Source organism: Pleurodeles waltl, chromosome 6 (assembly GCF_031143425.1).
Source record: "Pleurodeles waltl isolate 20211129_DDA chromosome 6, aPleWal1.hap1.20221129, whole genome shotgun sequence".
Taxonomy (NCBI): Eukaryota; Metazoa; Chordata; class Amphibia; order Caudata; family Salamandridae; genus Pleurodeles; species Pleurodeles waltl.
Genome location: NC_090445.1, coordinates 1,407,696,593 through 1,407,709,181, shown reverse-complemented (window position 1 = coordinate 1,407,709,181; position 12,589 = coordinate 1,407,696,593). Strand labels below are relative to the sequence as shown.

General features: G+C 42.5%; 1 protein-coding gene across 1 annotated transcript in view; it reads right to left on the bottom strand.

The window, feature by feature from the left end:
* The window catches only part of LOC138300898 (protein-arginine deiminase type-3-like), a 624,978-nt gene that overhangs the window by 250,879 nt on the left and 361,510 nt on the right, over positions 1-12,589 (bottom strand). The window contains exon 10 of the mRNA XM_069240758.1: positions 545-652. Coding sequence (XP_069096859.1) covers positions 545-652 — 108 coding nt within the window. The remainder of the gene's footprint in view (positions 1-544; positions 653-12,589) is intronic.

Sequence of the window (12,589 nt, the reverse complement as noted above, 5' to 3'; positions counted from 1 at the left end):
GCTAGATGTGGCTCCACATTTGGAAACCCAGAGATTGTCCCACTTCCAAGTAGGATAATTGAAACATGGGATGGCTTGATGGGTCATCTGTCAGTTTTCAACCTCTAAGGGGAGACCTTAACCATTTAATACCCCTGTCGTATTTATTCTTTCAAATAATCACCACTCTCAGACTAATCACAGGAATAATGTCTGATTAAAAAGTGGGCTATCACCAATGTGCAAGTGAAAAAAACTTCCAACGCAAAGCAATGTTTGAAGAAAACACAGAAAGTATACTATCAAACCATTCAGACCATTAAAAGGGACTGCTACTGGAAGCCCCATTAACTGTTATTTTTGTGAGGTTACAAAATCAATGGAAAGTTTTACTTTCAAACAATGCATTGTAGGCTTTTTTACTGCATTATGAGATTTGTAGAACATTCTTGGTTTCAGATGTCATCACATATCAAATTTTCTAGACTTTGAGTAGAAAGTTGTCAACTGACTGAAAGACAATGGATGGTGCTTTATAATATTAATAGATCAATAAGGAGGATACCAGGATCTTCTTGAATGGGAAGTTCTGGAGTCCGCGGTTTCTGGGGGAGTCGAATACCACTGGGAAGCATGTCTGGGGAGATTCTGTGTAGCCAAACTCCATTTCATCCTAGAAGAGAGAGTATGAAAGAGAACACAAATAATTGCAAATTGGCATGTACTGTTGTATGCAAGGTAATGACTACCAAATGAAAATGCCTTCTGAAATACCAGTGCTTTGTTCATTGGATTCATGCACAGAATGCCCTCTCCAGGTGGCCTACTTAAAGGAAACCATGACTTCCAATCAATGGGTCCAAGCGGAGTAATCCGACCATGAAGGAGAACTTGTTGTTCTTTTGACCCTTGAACACTCAGTAACTTCATCATTTACAGTCTCTAGTTATCACTGCTTGCAGGATCCCACAGCAGGTTACAACACCTCTGAGGACCCAAGTACTTCCCGGAAAAAAATGCATAAATTGGCATATGGCTATCATTCTCAACAGAAAATCTGACACTGAGTGTAAGTTAGTGACTACTGTCTAGTGCAGATCACTGATCACACCTTTTTCACCAACGGCTGGGTAATTACTGTACCGAAATCTTAGACTCATGCCATCTCATTCCTTAACAACACCCAATAGCATGTCCTTTGAAACTCTCTCATTTAATTGAATTGACTTCTAATCCTTTCCAGTCTTCCTCTGGAGAACTTCCTGTATGGACAACATGACCACACTATTCCATTTTACTAGTCTGTAACACAGTCCATTAATCACTGTCTAGCTTGACAAGTGCCAACACAAGGTATCACTGTATGCACTTTTTCAAATATAGGACAGTTTCAAAAAGTATAAATTATTTTGAAGTCTATCTAAATCAAGGACAGCTCTTAGCTATGCAACAGTGAAGTGGTTAACCGATCTCCAGTTGATAACGTTTCCCTGGATTTTTGGTGGGTAATGCTAAGAAATAGATTGTAGTTTGTTGATGTACTTGGTTCCTCTGTGGGTTTTATGAATATCATAGGGGGAAAATAATATGTTTGATGTGCCAAGCTATTCTTTGTCAGGCTATTGGAGAATGTTTTCATCAAGTGGGCCAAACTGGGCTGTTTCAATGGAATATGTAAGGTCTGCCTGACTCTGAATGAGACAGGCGTACCAAGAGTTTGACAGACAGGGTACAACATCATGTGTGCAATGGAGTACTCTGTCCTCCAAAGTCTAAAACAGGCCCTTAGTGCAGTAAGACACTTAGGGGCAATATTTATACTCTGTTTGCGCCGAATGTGCGTCAAACATTTTGACGCACATTCGGCGCAAACCTTGCTCTATATTTATACTTTGACACCCGACCCCGCGGACGTCAAAAATCCTCTGTGTGCGGCATTTTTTGGCTGCGAAAACCGCCTTGCGTTAATGACATGCAATGTAGGCGTTCCCGTCCACAAAATAACTTTAAGGCCTGAGCGCCTTATTTATATTCCCATGTCATTTTGCCGCACAAGGGGGGGGCGGGCCTTAAAAAACTGCACCAAGCCTGATGTGCGTTTAAAACCTGGGTGAAAGCAGGCGTTAAGGGACCCGTGGGCTCACTTCCATGGTCTCTGACCATGGAAGCAGTCCAGAGGTGCCCTTCTCTGCCCCCAGGGACACCCCCTGTGCCCCCACCCACCCCTGGAGGACACCAATGGATGTGGGGGACACATTCCAGGTAAGTACAGGTAAGTTGAGGTAAGTATATATTTATTTTAAGTGGCATGTAGGGGGCCTAATTTGGGCCCCTACATGCCACTGTGCCCAATGACCATGCCCAAGGAACAGAAGTCCACTGGACATGGCCATTGGGCAGGAGGGCATGACTCCTGTCTTTGCTAAGACAGGAGTCATTTCAATGGGGGTTGTGTGTCAAAAAATGGGGCAAGTCCGGTTTGAGCCATGATTTTTGCCTCAAACCTGACTTGCACCATTTTTTGACGCGAAACCCCCATTTTCCCCTACGCCGGCGCTGCCTAGTTTGAGTCATTTTTTTTACTCTGACCAGCCCGCAGTGCCGGCTAACGTTAATCCTTAAATAAGGCGCCCGTATGGTGCGTAGGAATGGCGTTAGCCAGCGGTAATTTTTTTGGGCCGCAAACCAGCGCCAGCGCTGGTTTGAGTCAAAACGTATAAATATGGGACTTAGGGCCTGATTTATACTTTTTAGCACGGCATTTGCTGCATTTTTTTAAGCAAAAGCGGCGCAAACTTACAAAAGTTCAATTATATTTTGTAAGTTTGCGCCACTTTTGCGTAAAAAAAATGGTACAAATGCAGCGCTCGAAAAGTATAAATCAGGCCCTTAGAGCCTGATTCAGAGTGTGGAGGACATGTGACTCGGTCACAAAAGCGAAGGATATCTTGTCTGCCGGACTACGATTCTCATAGGATAGAATTAAATCATAATAAGGCAGGTGGGATATCCATCACGTTTGTGATGGAGGAACCCCATCGCCAAACTTTAAATCAGGCCCTTTAAGTCAGGTAAAGTAATTTGTCAATAGGGATTCCGAATCTTAAGCATTAATATTACAAATTAAATTCTCTAATAGCTGAAAGTTTAGAATAAGGAAAAGCATTACACGTACCAATATTACATACATTTTACAAAATAACTAGAAATAGTGTTCCATCGGAAAACATCTAACCTAAATTATGGAGGGATGGGTCAAAAAAGTAATTTGGCCAGGCAAATGGATAAGGTGTCAGCTTCAGAAAATCAAATGAAGGTAAGAATGCTCAGGTATGAAACCTTTGCATTCAAATTTTACATATTTGTAGAGGTGAGAAAGATTATCTCAGTTCGAAGCCAGTGAGCATCTCTCTAGTGCACAAAGAGTGTGAGAGACAGACAGTAGGGAGTCCTTCTCTAGTTTAGGGAACACATACTAATATAATTCCACAGAACTCAAATTTCAAGTCTTAAAAGCCAATCATTCTTGACTCTTGCTTCCTGCATCTACTTGTCATCCCGGTAAGAACCTCATTATCATCTTATGGTCTAATACATAACAAATGCCTATTCACTATCTAATAGAAGGGTTCTGAAAAATTACAGCATCTGCAGTGGGAAAAGGAAGAAGAAAACATATTGCGCAAAGCAATTACAAAAATATGTGAGCAGGACTCTTTACCTTACATGTGTAAAGTTGAAATTAAAAATTCTATTAATATAAAGTTAATCAATTTCTAAACAACAATTTAATTTGAGAATTGCTTGTAATAGCTAAGTGCAGTTACCTACTACAAATTATAAAAATTATAATTTGAATAGGCATGTCATTTAACTTTGCAAATCGTACCTTGTTAAAGAATGTGTTTAATTTTTGCAAAAGAAAATCACACTCCATAATAGGTGCCACGTCATAATTTTTCACCTCAGCTTTTTGACATACAACAACAAAAGTTCTCAGGTACCATGAAGTACTTTGTGCTAACTATTGCCACATACAGCGGACGGGATATCCATCACGTTTGTGACAGAGCAACCCAACCACCAAGCCTAAATCAGACCCTAAATTATGTAATGAATCTCTTTTGAACTATCTTCAACTCTCTGTGTCTTTTCCTGTGGAGCATCATGTTTTCACTGTTTATGGTAATACCGATAAATCCTAGCATCTAGTCATCTTTTCACATTTATGAACAAAGGCCCATTAGACCAGTGGCTAGGTTTGTATGATGATTATACTCACAGAATAGATTTAAAAATCCCTGCTGGATCATCTATATGGACGCCACAACATCGATGACCAATACATTATCAAGGTAAGTATACATACGGAGGAATAAATGTATTATTCTTAGTCTGCATCTACGTATCTTGACTATATGCTGGTGGTCAATACTGAGGAACTGATATAAGTGAAGATTAATATTTAAACTTTAATATTATAGTAGAACACCATGTCTTCACAGCTGGGTGGTTTTGATACATAAAGGGTGAAGCAAGGGAAATAAGGAAAACAACAGATGACAACAATAGCAGAGTGAACTTCTTACCCTGATAGGTCTGCCTCATATATAGGCCATGACGTAACCTGTGTGCAGCTCTGTTTTCGTGGGCAGGAGTAGATTATGAAGAGCCGAACTAGCTGAAGTTTAGGGACTTCTTATTTAGAGAGGTCTTATCAGATAATTGTGGGCTCCAGTGTTTGAAAGAGATTAAGAATAATGATGAAGATTTGGAAGTGGAGCACTATAGTTAAGACCTTGGATAAGGCATCATGGCCATGGATAGCTCCGAAAACAAGAATTAGAAACTCAAATAGAGACCTGTGCCAGAGCAAGAAACAGACTACCTTCTGACAGACTGAGTAAGTGGGAAATAGTATGCTAAAGAGGCTGTGAGTGGCAATGTTGATGAAGCTTTATAAAGATTAGGATCAGCAGCAGGAAACACCATGTCATAGTTACAGAAGATGGACAATAAGGTACGGGGTAGTGCAGTAAGGGTCCAAACTGTATTCTCATAAACTCAATCACAATGCAGTAGGTAGTGCCTGTAAATCAATCAGGAAGACTGACTTAATTCTTGACTTTTTCAAGCACCTGCTAACTTTAATTTTGCTTCTATTTTCTGTACATTTCTCAACAATATCCTATTCAGGTCAGGCATATTAAGGGAAAACTGCATGGTGCAAGTAGTTATGTTATGTTATGCTATGTTATGTTTTGTTAGGTTATGTTATATTGTGGTATGTGATGCAAATTTGTAGAGCTTGCATCTCACTGGAAGGGTATCTTGCCACCAATGGAAGGGGGAAACTGTACTTTCTGGGATCTCTCGGAAGAGCCTTTTTATTATTTTCTGGAATTCTAGTACTGTGCTAGTGGTTCTGATATGGGGGCAGAAGATCCTTTCACACTTTAGGAGCCAGGTATGAAACAGCATGACGGCCAGCTCTGGCTCTTTGGATGCATGGGACAGAGGTGAGGTGTCTGGCAGGATTATGAAAGGTGATACAGAGGCTAAGGTAAGCAGGACCTAGGTTGTGCAGATCTTTGTATTTGTGCATGAGTAGTTTGAAGACAGCTCATTTGTGGCTGGGGAGCCAGTGGAGGCTTTTGAGGTGAGTGGAAATTTTGGTGCAGGGGATGAGACGGGTGTAAGTCTGCCTGCTATGTTCTGGATGAGATGAAGTCTTTTGGTTAGTTGAGTGAAGATTCTCACATAATGTGCATTGCCATAGTCCGGCTTGCTGGTGATTATTGCTTGGGTAATTGTACAATGGGTGTTGAGGTGAAGCCTTCTTAAGGTTTTCCGGAGTAGCTTGAGGGTGTGGAAGCAGAAGGAGGTGATCAAGTTAACACTGCTATACACCGAGATGTTGCTGTTAATCACGATCCTTAGGTTCCTAGCTTGGTTATGCAGGGTATGACTAAGCCCCAGTTTTGACAGCCACCAAGCTGAGGGCCAGAGTGAGGTGTCTTTTCCAAAGAGTACCACCTATGTCCTGCCCGAGGTGCGCTTCTGGCACTTTTTTATTTATCCAGAGAGCAACTTCTGGCATGCATTTGATGAGCTTTGCTAGGGTGTTTGGCGTGTTATCTGAAAGGGAGAAAATGAGATGTGTGTCTTCGGCATACAAGATGATGTAGAAGCTCAGTGACAAGTCTTTGGGGATGCTGCAGATCAGGTTGTGCAGGTTGTTCAGAGGTGTAGGGGGCCAGGCTGACAGTCTTCATGCAACCTATAAGGAAACCTGTAAGGAAGGAGCCGATACATCTGAGAGCCAATTCACATATTCCTGTTGTGTGGAGGGTTGCATGCAGATTGTCAACTGGGCAGCAGACATTGTCGAAAGCCATGGAGAGGTTGAGGAGGGTGCTACCCTGGTCTATGATGAGGTGGATGTTGTTGTTGGTGGTGGTGGTGAGGGCACTTTCAATGCTGTGGTTTGGCCTGAATTATGACTGGGACAGATCTGAGAGGCCGTTGCCACTGAAGTGGTTCACCAGTCTCCAGTAATAACTTTCCCCTGGATTTTTGCTGGGTAAGGTTGGGGGATAGGTTGTAGTTTGCTGATGTACTTGATTTGTCTGTGGGTTTTTTGAGTATCAGCAGTATGGTGGCAAGTTTCCATGTGTCTGGGAAAGTGTGGGCTGTGGTGAGAGATTCATTGCGGGTTGAGGTGAAGGCAGATCAGAAAGGTTCTAGTCCTTTGACGAAGGTGAAGTGTGGGCATGGGTCAAAGGAGGCTTCTGAGTAGATAAAATTCATGGTGTTTCCATAGGGTAATGGGGATCCAGTAGGTCAGGAAGGTTTTTAGTGTGTTCTCATCATTGTGAAGTATGACTGACAGAGTGGAGGGGTTCGGTTGAAGTGTAAAGTTGCCAAAAATTGTGCAAATCTTATTGCAGAAGGACGGGACGAGCGGGAAGCAAACTTTTTGTGAGGGGTGGTGGTTGTGAAGCTGGCAGTGGGCGAGGTGAATTTCTTCATTACGAGGAAGAGGCCTTTGGATTTATTACCACATTTGTTGTTCTGTTCAGTCAGGGCTGAATGTTTGGTTGCTCTGAGTTGCTGGTGGTATTGCCGTAAGTCTGATTTTTACATACATCTGTCTGTCTTTGTTGTGGGTCAGTCTCCATCCGATCTCCAGCTGTTTGCAGTGGCGCTTGTTGATGTGCAGGTTGTCACTACACCAGCTTGCTTGCGATCAGGTTCTGAAGGTGTTGGTAGTTTGGAAAGGTGATAGGGTACTCACACATGAGGTGATCCAGTTATTAAAGTTGTTGATAGAGCAGGATAGGTCCCCTTAGTACTTTGGGCAGCGGGATTGGAGTTCTGTGGTCCAAATTATCTTGGAAATTGTGTTCCATTTGCATCTGGTGGTTTGGCTGAAGGCGGTTCTTCTTTGAAGGGTGAGGTGTAGATTGAACTGGACAAGGGAGTGGTTAGTCCAGCTGACAGGTTGTTGGCTTGTCCACCATGATGTTGGGAAAGTTAGTGAGGATGGGGTCTAGTAGCTGTCCAACACTGCGCGTGGGGTTCGTTATTCTTTGGGAGGGTTTGAGTGTGTTCAGGTTTTCCATGAGGCTGATGGTGCTTAAGTCAGTGCGACTCTCCGAATGGAAATTGAGGTCATCAAAGAGGATGAAGAAGTTAGAGTAAGTACGTGTGGGGACAGTGTCTGTGATAGGGTTTCCAATTCAGCTCTTGGTCCAGGTGACCAGTAGAGTAGGATTCTTCCAAGGGTGGTCCTGTGCTTGAACGTCAGGAGTTTATGTACGTCACAGGAGTTGTCTATGGTGAAAGAGCATAGTTTTCCTTGTAAATGACTGCAATTCCTCCTCTGGTTTGCCTGGTTCTGTCCTGTCTTGTGCTCTTGTAGCTAGGTGAGGTGGCGTAGCGATGTCTGAGGTGGAGGTGAGTTTGAGCCAGATCACGCTGGGGAAGAGTAGGTCTGGGCAGAGGCTGTGCAGGAGATCCCAGGTTTTGATGCTTTGTTTGAGGAATGACTATGTATTAAGGCGGGTGAAGGTCAGTGTTAACTGGGTGATGTACGTGGCGGTGTCATGTACTGCATGGATGTTTATATCTTCCTGCACAAAAACAATCTTGCTGTACCACAGACATCTTTGCACCATGGTGCAAGGGTGCCTGCATTGGCTCTAGGTAACCACATTAGTGCCAGCGCAGGGAAGGAGCTGATGCGCAGGGAAGTAGCTGAAGAGCTCCATACCTCAGTGGATTTGGCACTTTTCAGCTCTCTCCCATTCATGCAATGCAGCACAGCAACTTTGGTTACTGCCCTGCTTTGCAAGAACTTTTGATATATACTAGGCCTGGGCAGACTTACGGGGTTGTATTCTGCAGAATTCTGCACAGTTAAGGAAAAATTCCACTCAATTCCGCGGAGTTCTGCACGTGGGCAGAGTATCATAACATCACACGCCAATTCCTCAATAAATATATGAGCTGGCCTGCTAATCTGAAATATGCAGGCCACAATGCAGTGGCACTGGTGACTAGTAATATTGTTACCTAAAACAACCTCAAATTAGCTCTGCTTACAAAATCCAGCCAATGATAACACAAATAATAAAACTTTGGACACTTGAGAAACCAGGACGCATGGAAGGCCACCCGTTTCTGTTTTGTTGAACCTGGGGTAAGGGACAATGTTCACGTTCGCATGAAAGCTTTTAAAGCAGTGATTGTCAGATAAGTGCAACATAGATAACCCCTTTGTGCTCTCCCAATGCTATTATCTGAAGTACCTGGGCACATAACAGAGGATGCGTAGTGCTGCTCATGTCTGCTAACTTCCATTAAGTGAAATTAGGCAGAGCGGGAAACTCACCACAAGATTAACGTCGGCTCGTAATTGAGCCAGCGGCAATGTTGCAGTGCGTCGGGTGTGACAGCACCGGTCGCTCGTTTCACTGCCTGTAAAGCAGGCAGTAAAAAGCGTGGCCGGGCTGTCCATGGGGGCCCCTACACTACCCATGCCAATGGCAAGTGCATGGGCAGTGCAAGAGGCCCCATGGGGCCCCCTGTCTCTGCCAGCCATGCAAAAGCTGGCGGACACGGGAGTCGTTATCCCCAGCTTGCAGCGCTGCCCTGGCAGATTTAGACCGGAGGCACCACCAGGCCATCAGTTGGCCTAAAAGTGTCAGTGCTGGTGCCGGCAGTCTGAGCATGGCACTTTCGCCACGGTCGTGATATGGAGGTCGGACCGTCACACTCGTAATGAGGGCCTATTTGTCCAAAATAGGTTGTTATTTGTTTCCTCTGTTTCCTCTGCTATTTCTGCTTGTGCAAATGAATTACCGTTATATATTAATTTACTACTTGAGTAATTTTAGGCAAATTTGGGTCCTACTGAACTGGTGGCTTTCAAAAAGTAGTAAATAAGTTTTCAGCTTTCATTAATGTTCGCAGCCTGGCACCTGACAGCTTACTGGGACTGTCTCAGACAACGCTGTAGTCAGTACGCTATAGTCAGTACAACTATACACTTCATATTTGCTCATGACTGGATAGCTTGCTGGTCTCTTTCACTCTGCTGTTCCAGATTCAATGATGTTGCTCCCTATTTTTGGGATTGTTCCGCCTTTGGAACATTTAGGTTTCACTCTTCTTTCTGACTGATAGAGTGTTTCTTTCCACTAACATTATCAGGGAACTATTTTACTTTTTTTTCAATCAGCATAATTTATTGAACACGACATGGGAGTGCATGTCCTGCTTCTTTCTCTCTCTCTCTCTCCAACCGAGTGCAGGCTTGCACCCGTTCCCTCGCTCCTCCAGACACTTATCTCTCTCCCCAGACCGCAGTCATCATCCATCCTCAGCGTACCTCAGCGTACTGATGCAGCTCAGTGTTGCTCTCTCTCTCTCTCTCTCTCTCTCTCTATGTCTCTCTCTCTCTCTCTCTCTCTCTCTTTTCCCCCTCCACTCTTCCTTCCATTGCCTCTCTCACCTCCTCTGCTTTTCTAAACCTACCCGCCATTCCTCTCTCACCACCCCGCACCCATTTTCTTCTGCTTGCCGCTATCGGCTTTACCAATGCTGGATGCTTTTAAAATTGTGCTAGCAATGACGAAGAGGAAAAAAACAGAAGAACATTTTTGAAGTGTTTTTTTTTTAACTTACCAGATGGCCATCATGTTACGTGGTGTGAAGTGGTATGAGGCAATGTGTTGGTCATTTTGAAAGTATAAAAACTATTTACTCTATTTCAATACTTTCAAGATGGCGCCAAATTGTGTCTAAAAGCAATGCCACAGTCACCTTGGAAAAATAAAAAAACACTTCCAAGATAGTTCGCTTCCGCTATTGGCTTTGCCACAGCTGGCTTCATTTAAAAACGCAGTGGCACATCCAACAGCATAAAACAGCAAGGGCTAGCATAACGAGTCTGATTGGCTTTGGAATATGTTTGTTTTTCACTATGATCAATGAAGCCAACAGGGTAGATATACCAACAACTGTGTATTTGCCAATTCAAAGGTTATAGGTGAACAAATCTTAGAAATTGATCAGCAAAGTTACAAATGGCAATCAAAATGCTACACTGGAGTATGCACAGCTTGATGTGCCCATCAGCACATGCAGAAGCCTGAGACTGCATTATAGTGCACACAACACAGTGATGTGTGGTGTTGTGGGTCAAATCTGGGCAAACAAATGTGTGTCTCTGTTTCTTAAACAGATGAACAGCAACTGCGTTCATCTGTTTAAGAAACAGATACACATCTGTTTCATAATTCACTTGCTACATCTTTTGCAGCGTTCGCAAAGCACATCCTTTGCAACACACATATTTTAAAACCTGTGCATCACACATCCAAAATTTACTTACTATCACTTAGCAACACCTAATTGGTAGATATCAGTTATTCATTCCTGCTGTAAAGAATGACCTTATGTTAAAAAAGATCTCATAAATACTACTTTTACCCCTTCAAAAATATACAAAAAATATTTCAAGAAATTATGAGGACAGGGCCTTTTGAATCTTGCTTACGACAACTTTGCTTTTACTGTGCAGAGAGCCTTAACAAATGAATCATTCATTTATTGTTTTAGAGCTCAACAGAGATCATCAATTTTTCAGTCATTAAATGTTTACAAAAGAAGTTAAAAAACATACGCCTGTCTTATCTCTAGAGTTCTTTAGTGCCTAGTAACGCTATTTAATGGTAAAGTGCCCAAATATAACATGATTAGACACCGTTTGGTACTATGGTCTAATGTAAACCCCACATATATTTTAGGGATTTGATAAACCAAGTTGCCTACAAGGGATCTGTGCATTACCAACCAGGAGCAATGTGTGATGCCTAGTTTAAATCTTAATCTGGGAATCATATTTCTCAAAACAACAGCTTCAGATGAACCTTAATTGCAGATGGGCAGTTCAGCATTGGAATTTCTCTAGCTCAATCCCAAGATTGCTATTAAAAGGTATAAAACCTTCTTTCTCTCCTAAAGTTTACATTTCTCAAGAGTGCTCTCAAGGAGCCTTTGGACACATGCAGGAGGTTATAAGCATACCTGATAACATTTGGAGGGATCTGGAATAGGCACTCGGTGAAGAGAACTCTAGGCGTAATGTTTGTAAGGGGTTGGGTTGGCTCAAAGATGTGATCTTACGGAGGACCCTCCCTTCAAATGAGTTTAAGATTGGCATTTGCTATCAGAAATATATTTAAGTGCACAAGAGAGGATAGGAGGTATCTTGGCCTGCTAACTATTGAGGAAGATTTTAAAATGTCTCTTACCTGAGGAGCAATAAAAACGTTTTAAAGCACCTCTGTGAGCAATAGGCCTAAGCCCAATGTGAAAAGGGTGAGAGGTGCATTTTAATGACTGCTAGAACACCCCCCAACTAGGAACATGTTTCAACCACTTCAACAGCCCTCCCACACAGCTTCCAGTTGTAAATGCAATACTTTTCCCTCCCTCTAAATGTTACCACCTTGGATTTAGATATATTTACTTTCAATAAATTTTCCTCCAAATACCTAAATAGCGCATCGATATCACGCTGAAGACCAATAGGAGTAAAGTCAAAAATTACCACGTCAGCAGCGTACATTAGAACATGTACATTTTTAGAAGTAATTTTTGGTGGAAAATTACTTCCTTTAAAAAAACAGACCAGTAAATCGCTAAGAAATAAGGAAAAAAGAAGTGGAGCTAAAATACATCCCTGCTTCAGGCCATTTTGTGTGTGTATCCTAGGGGTCAGCCACTTGTCCCCCCCCATAAGAACTCTACACCACGTGGATGTGTGCAGTGTAAATATTAACCGAAGTAAGGAGCAGGGGATTCCCATTCTTAGTCATTTCTTCCAAAGGGTAGGTCTATCAACCCTATCAAATGTGGTCGTGAAATCAACAAACACACAATAAACCACTTGTGATTTGTTCATAATGTACATATCAATGACTGTTTGTAATACAGAAATATTATCTGACCCTGAGGGCCTGAGATATACTTTTTTTAGCGCCACATTTGCATCCTTTTTTGACGTAAAAGTTGCGCAAACGTACAAAATATAATTGAA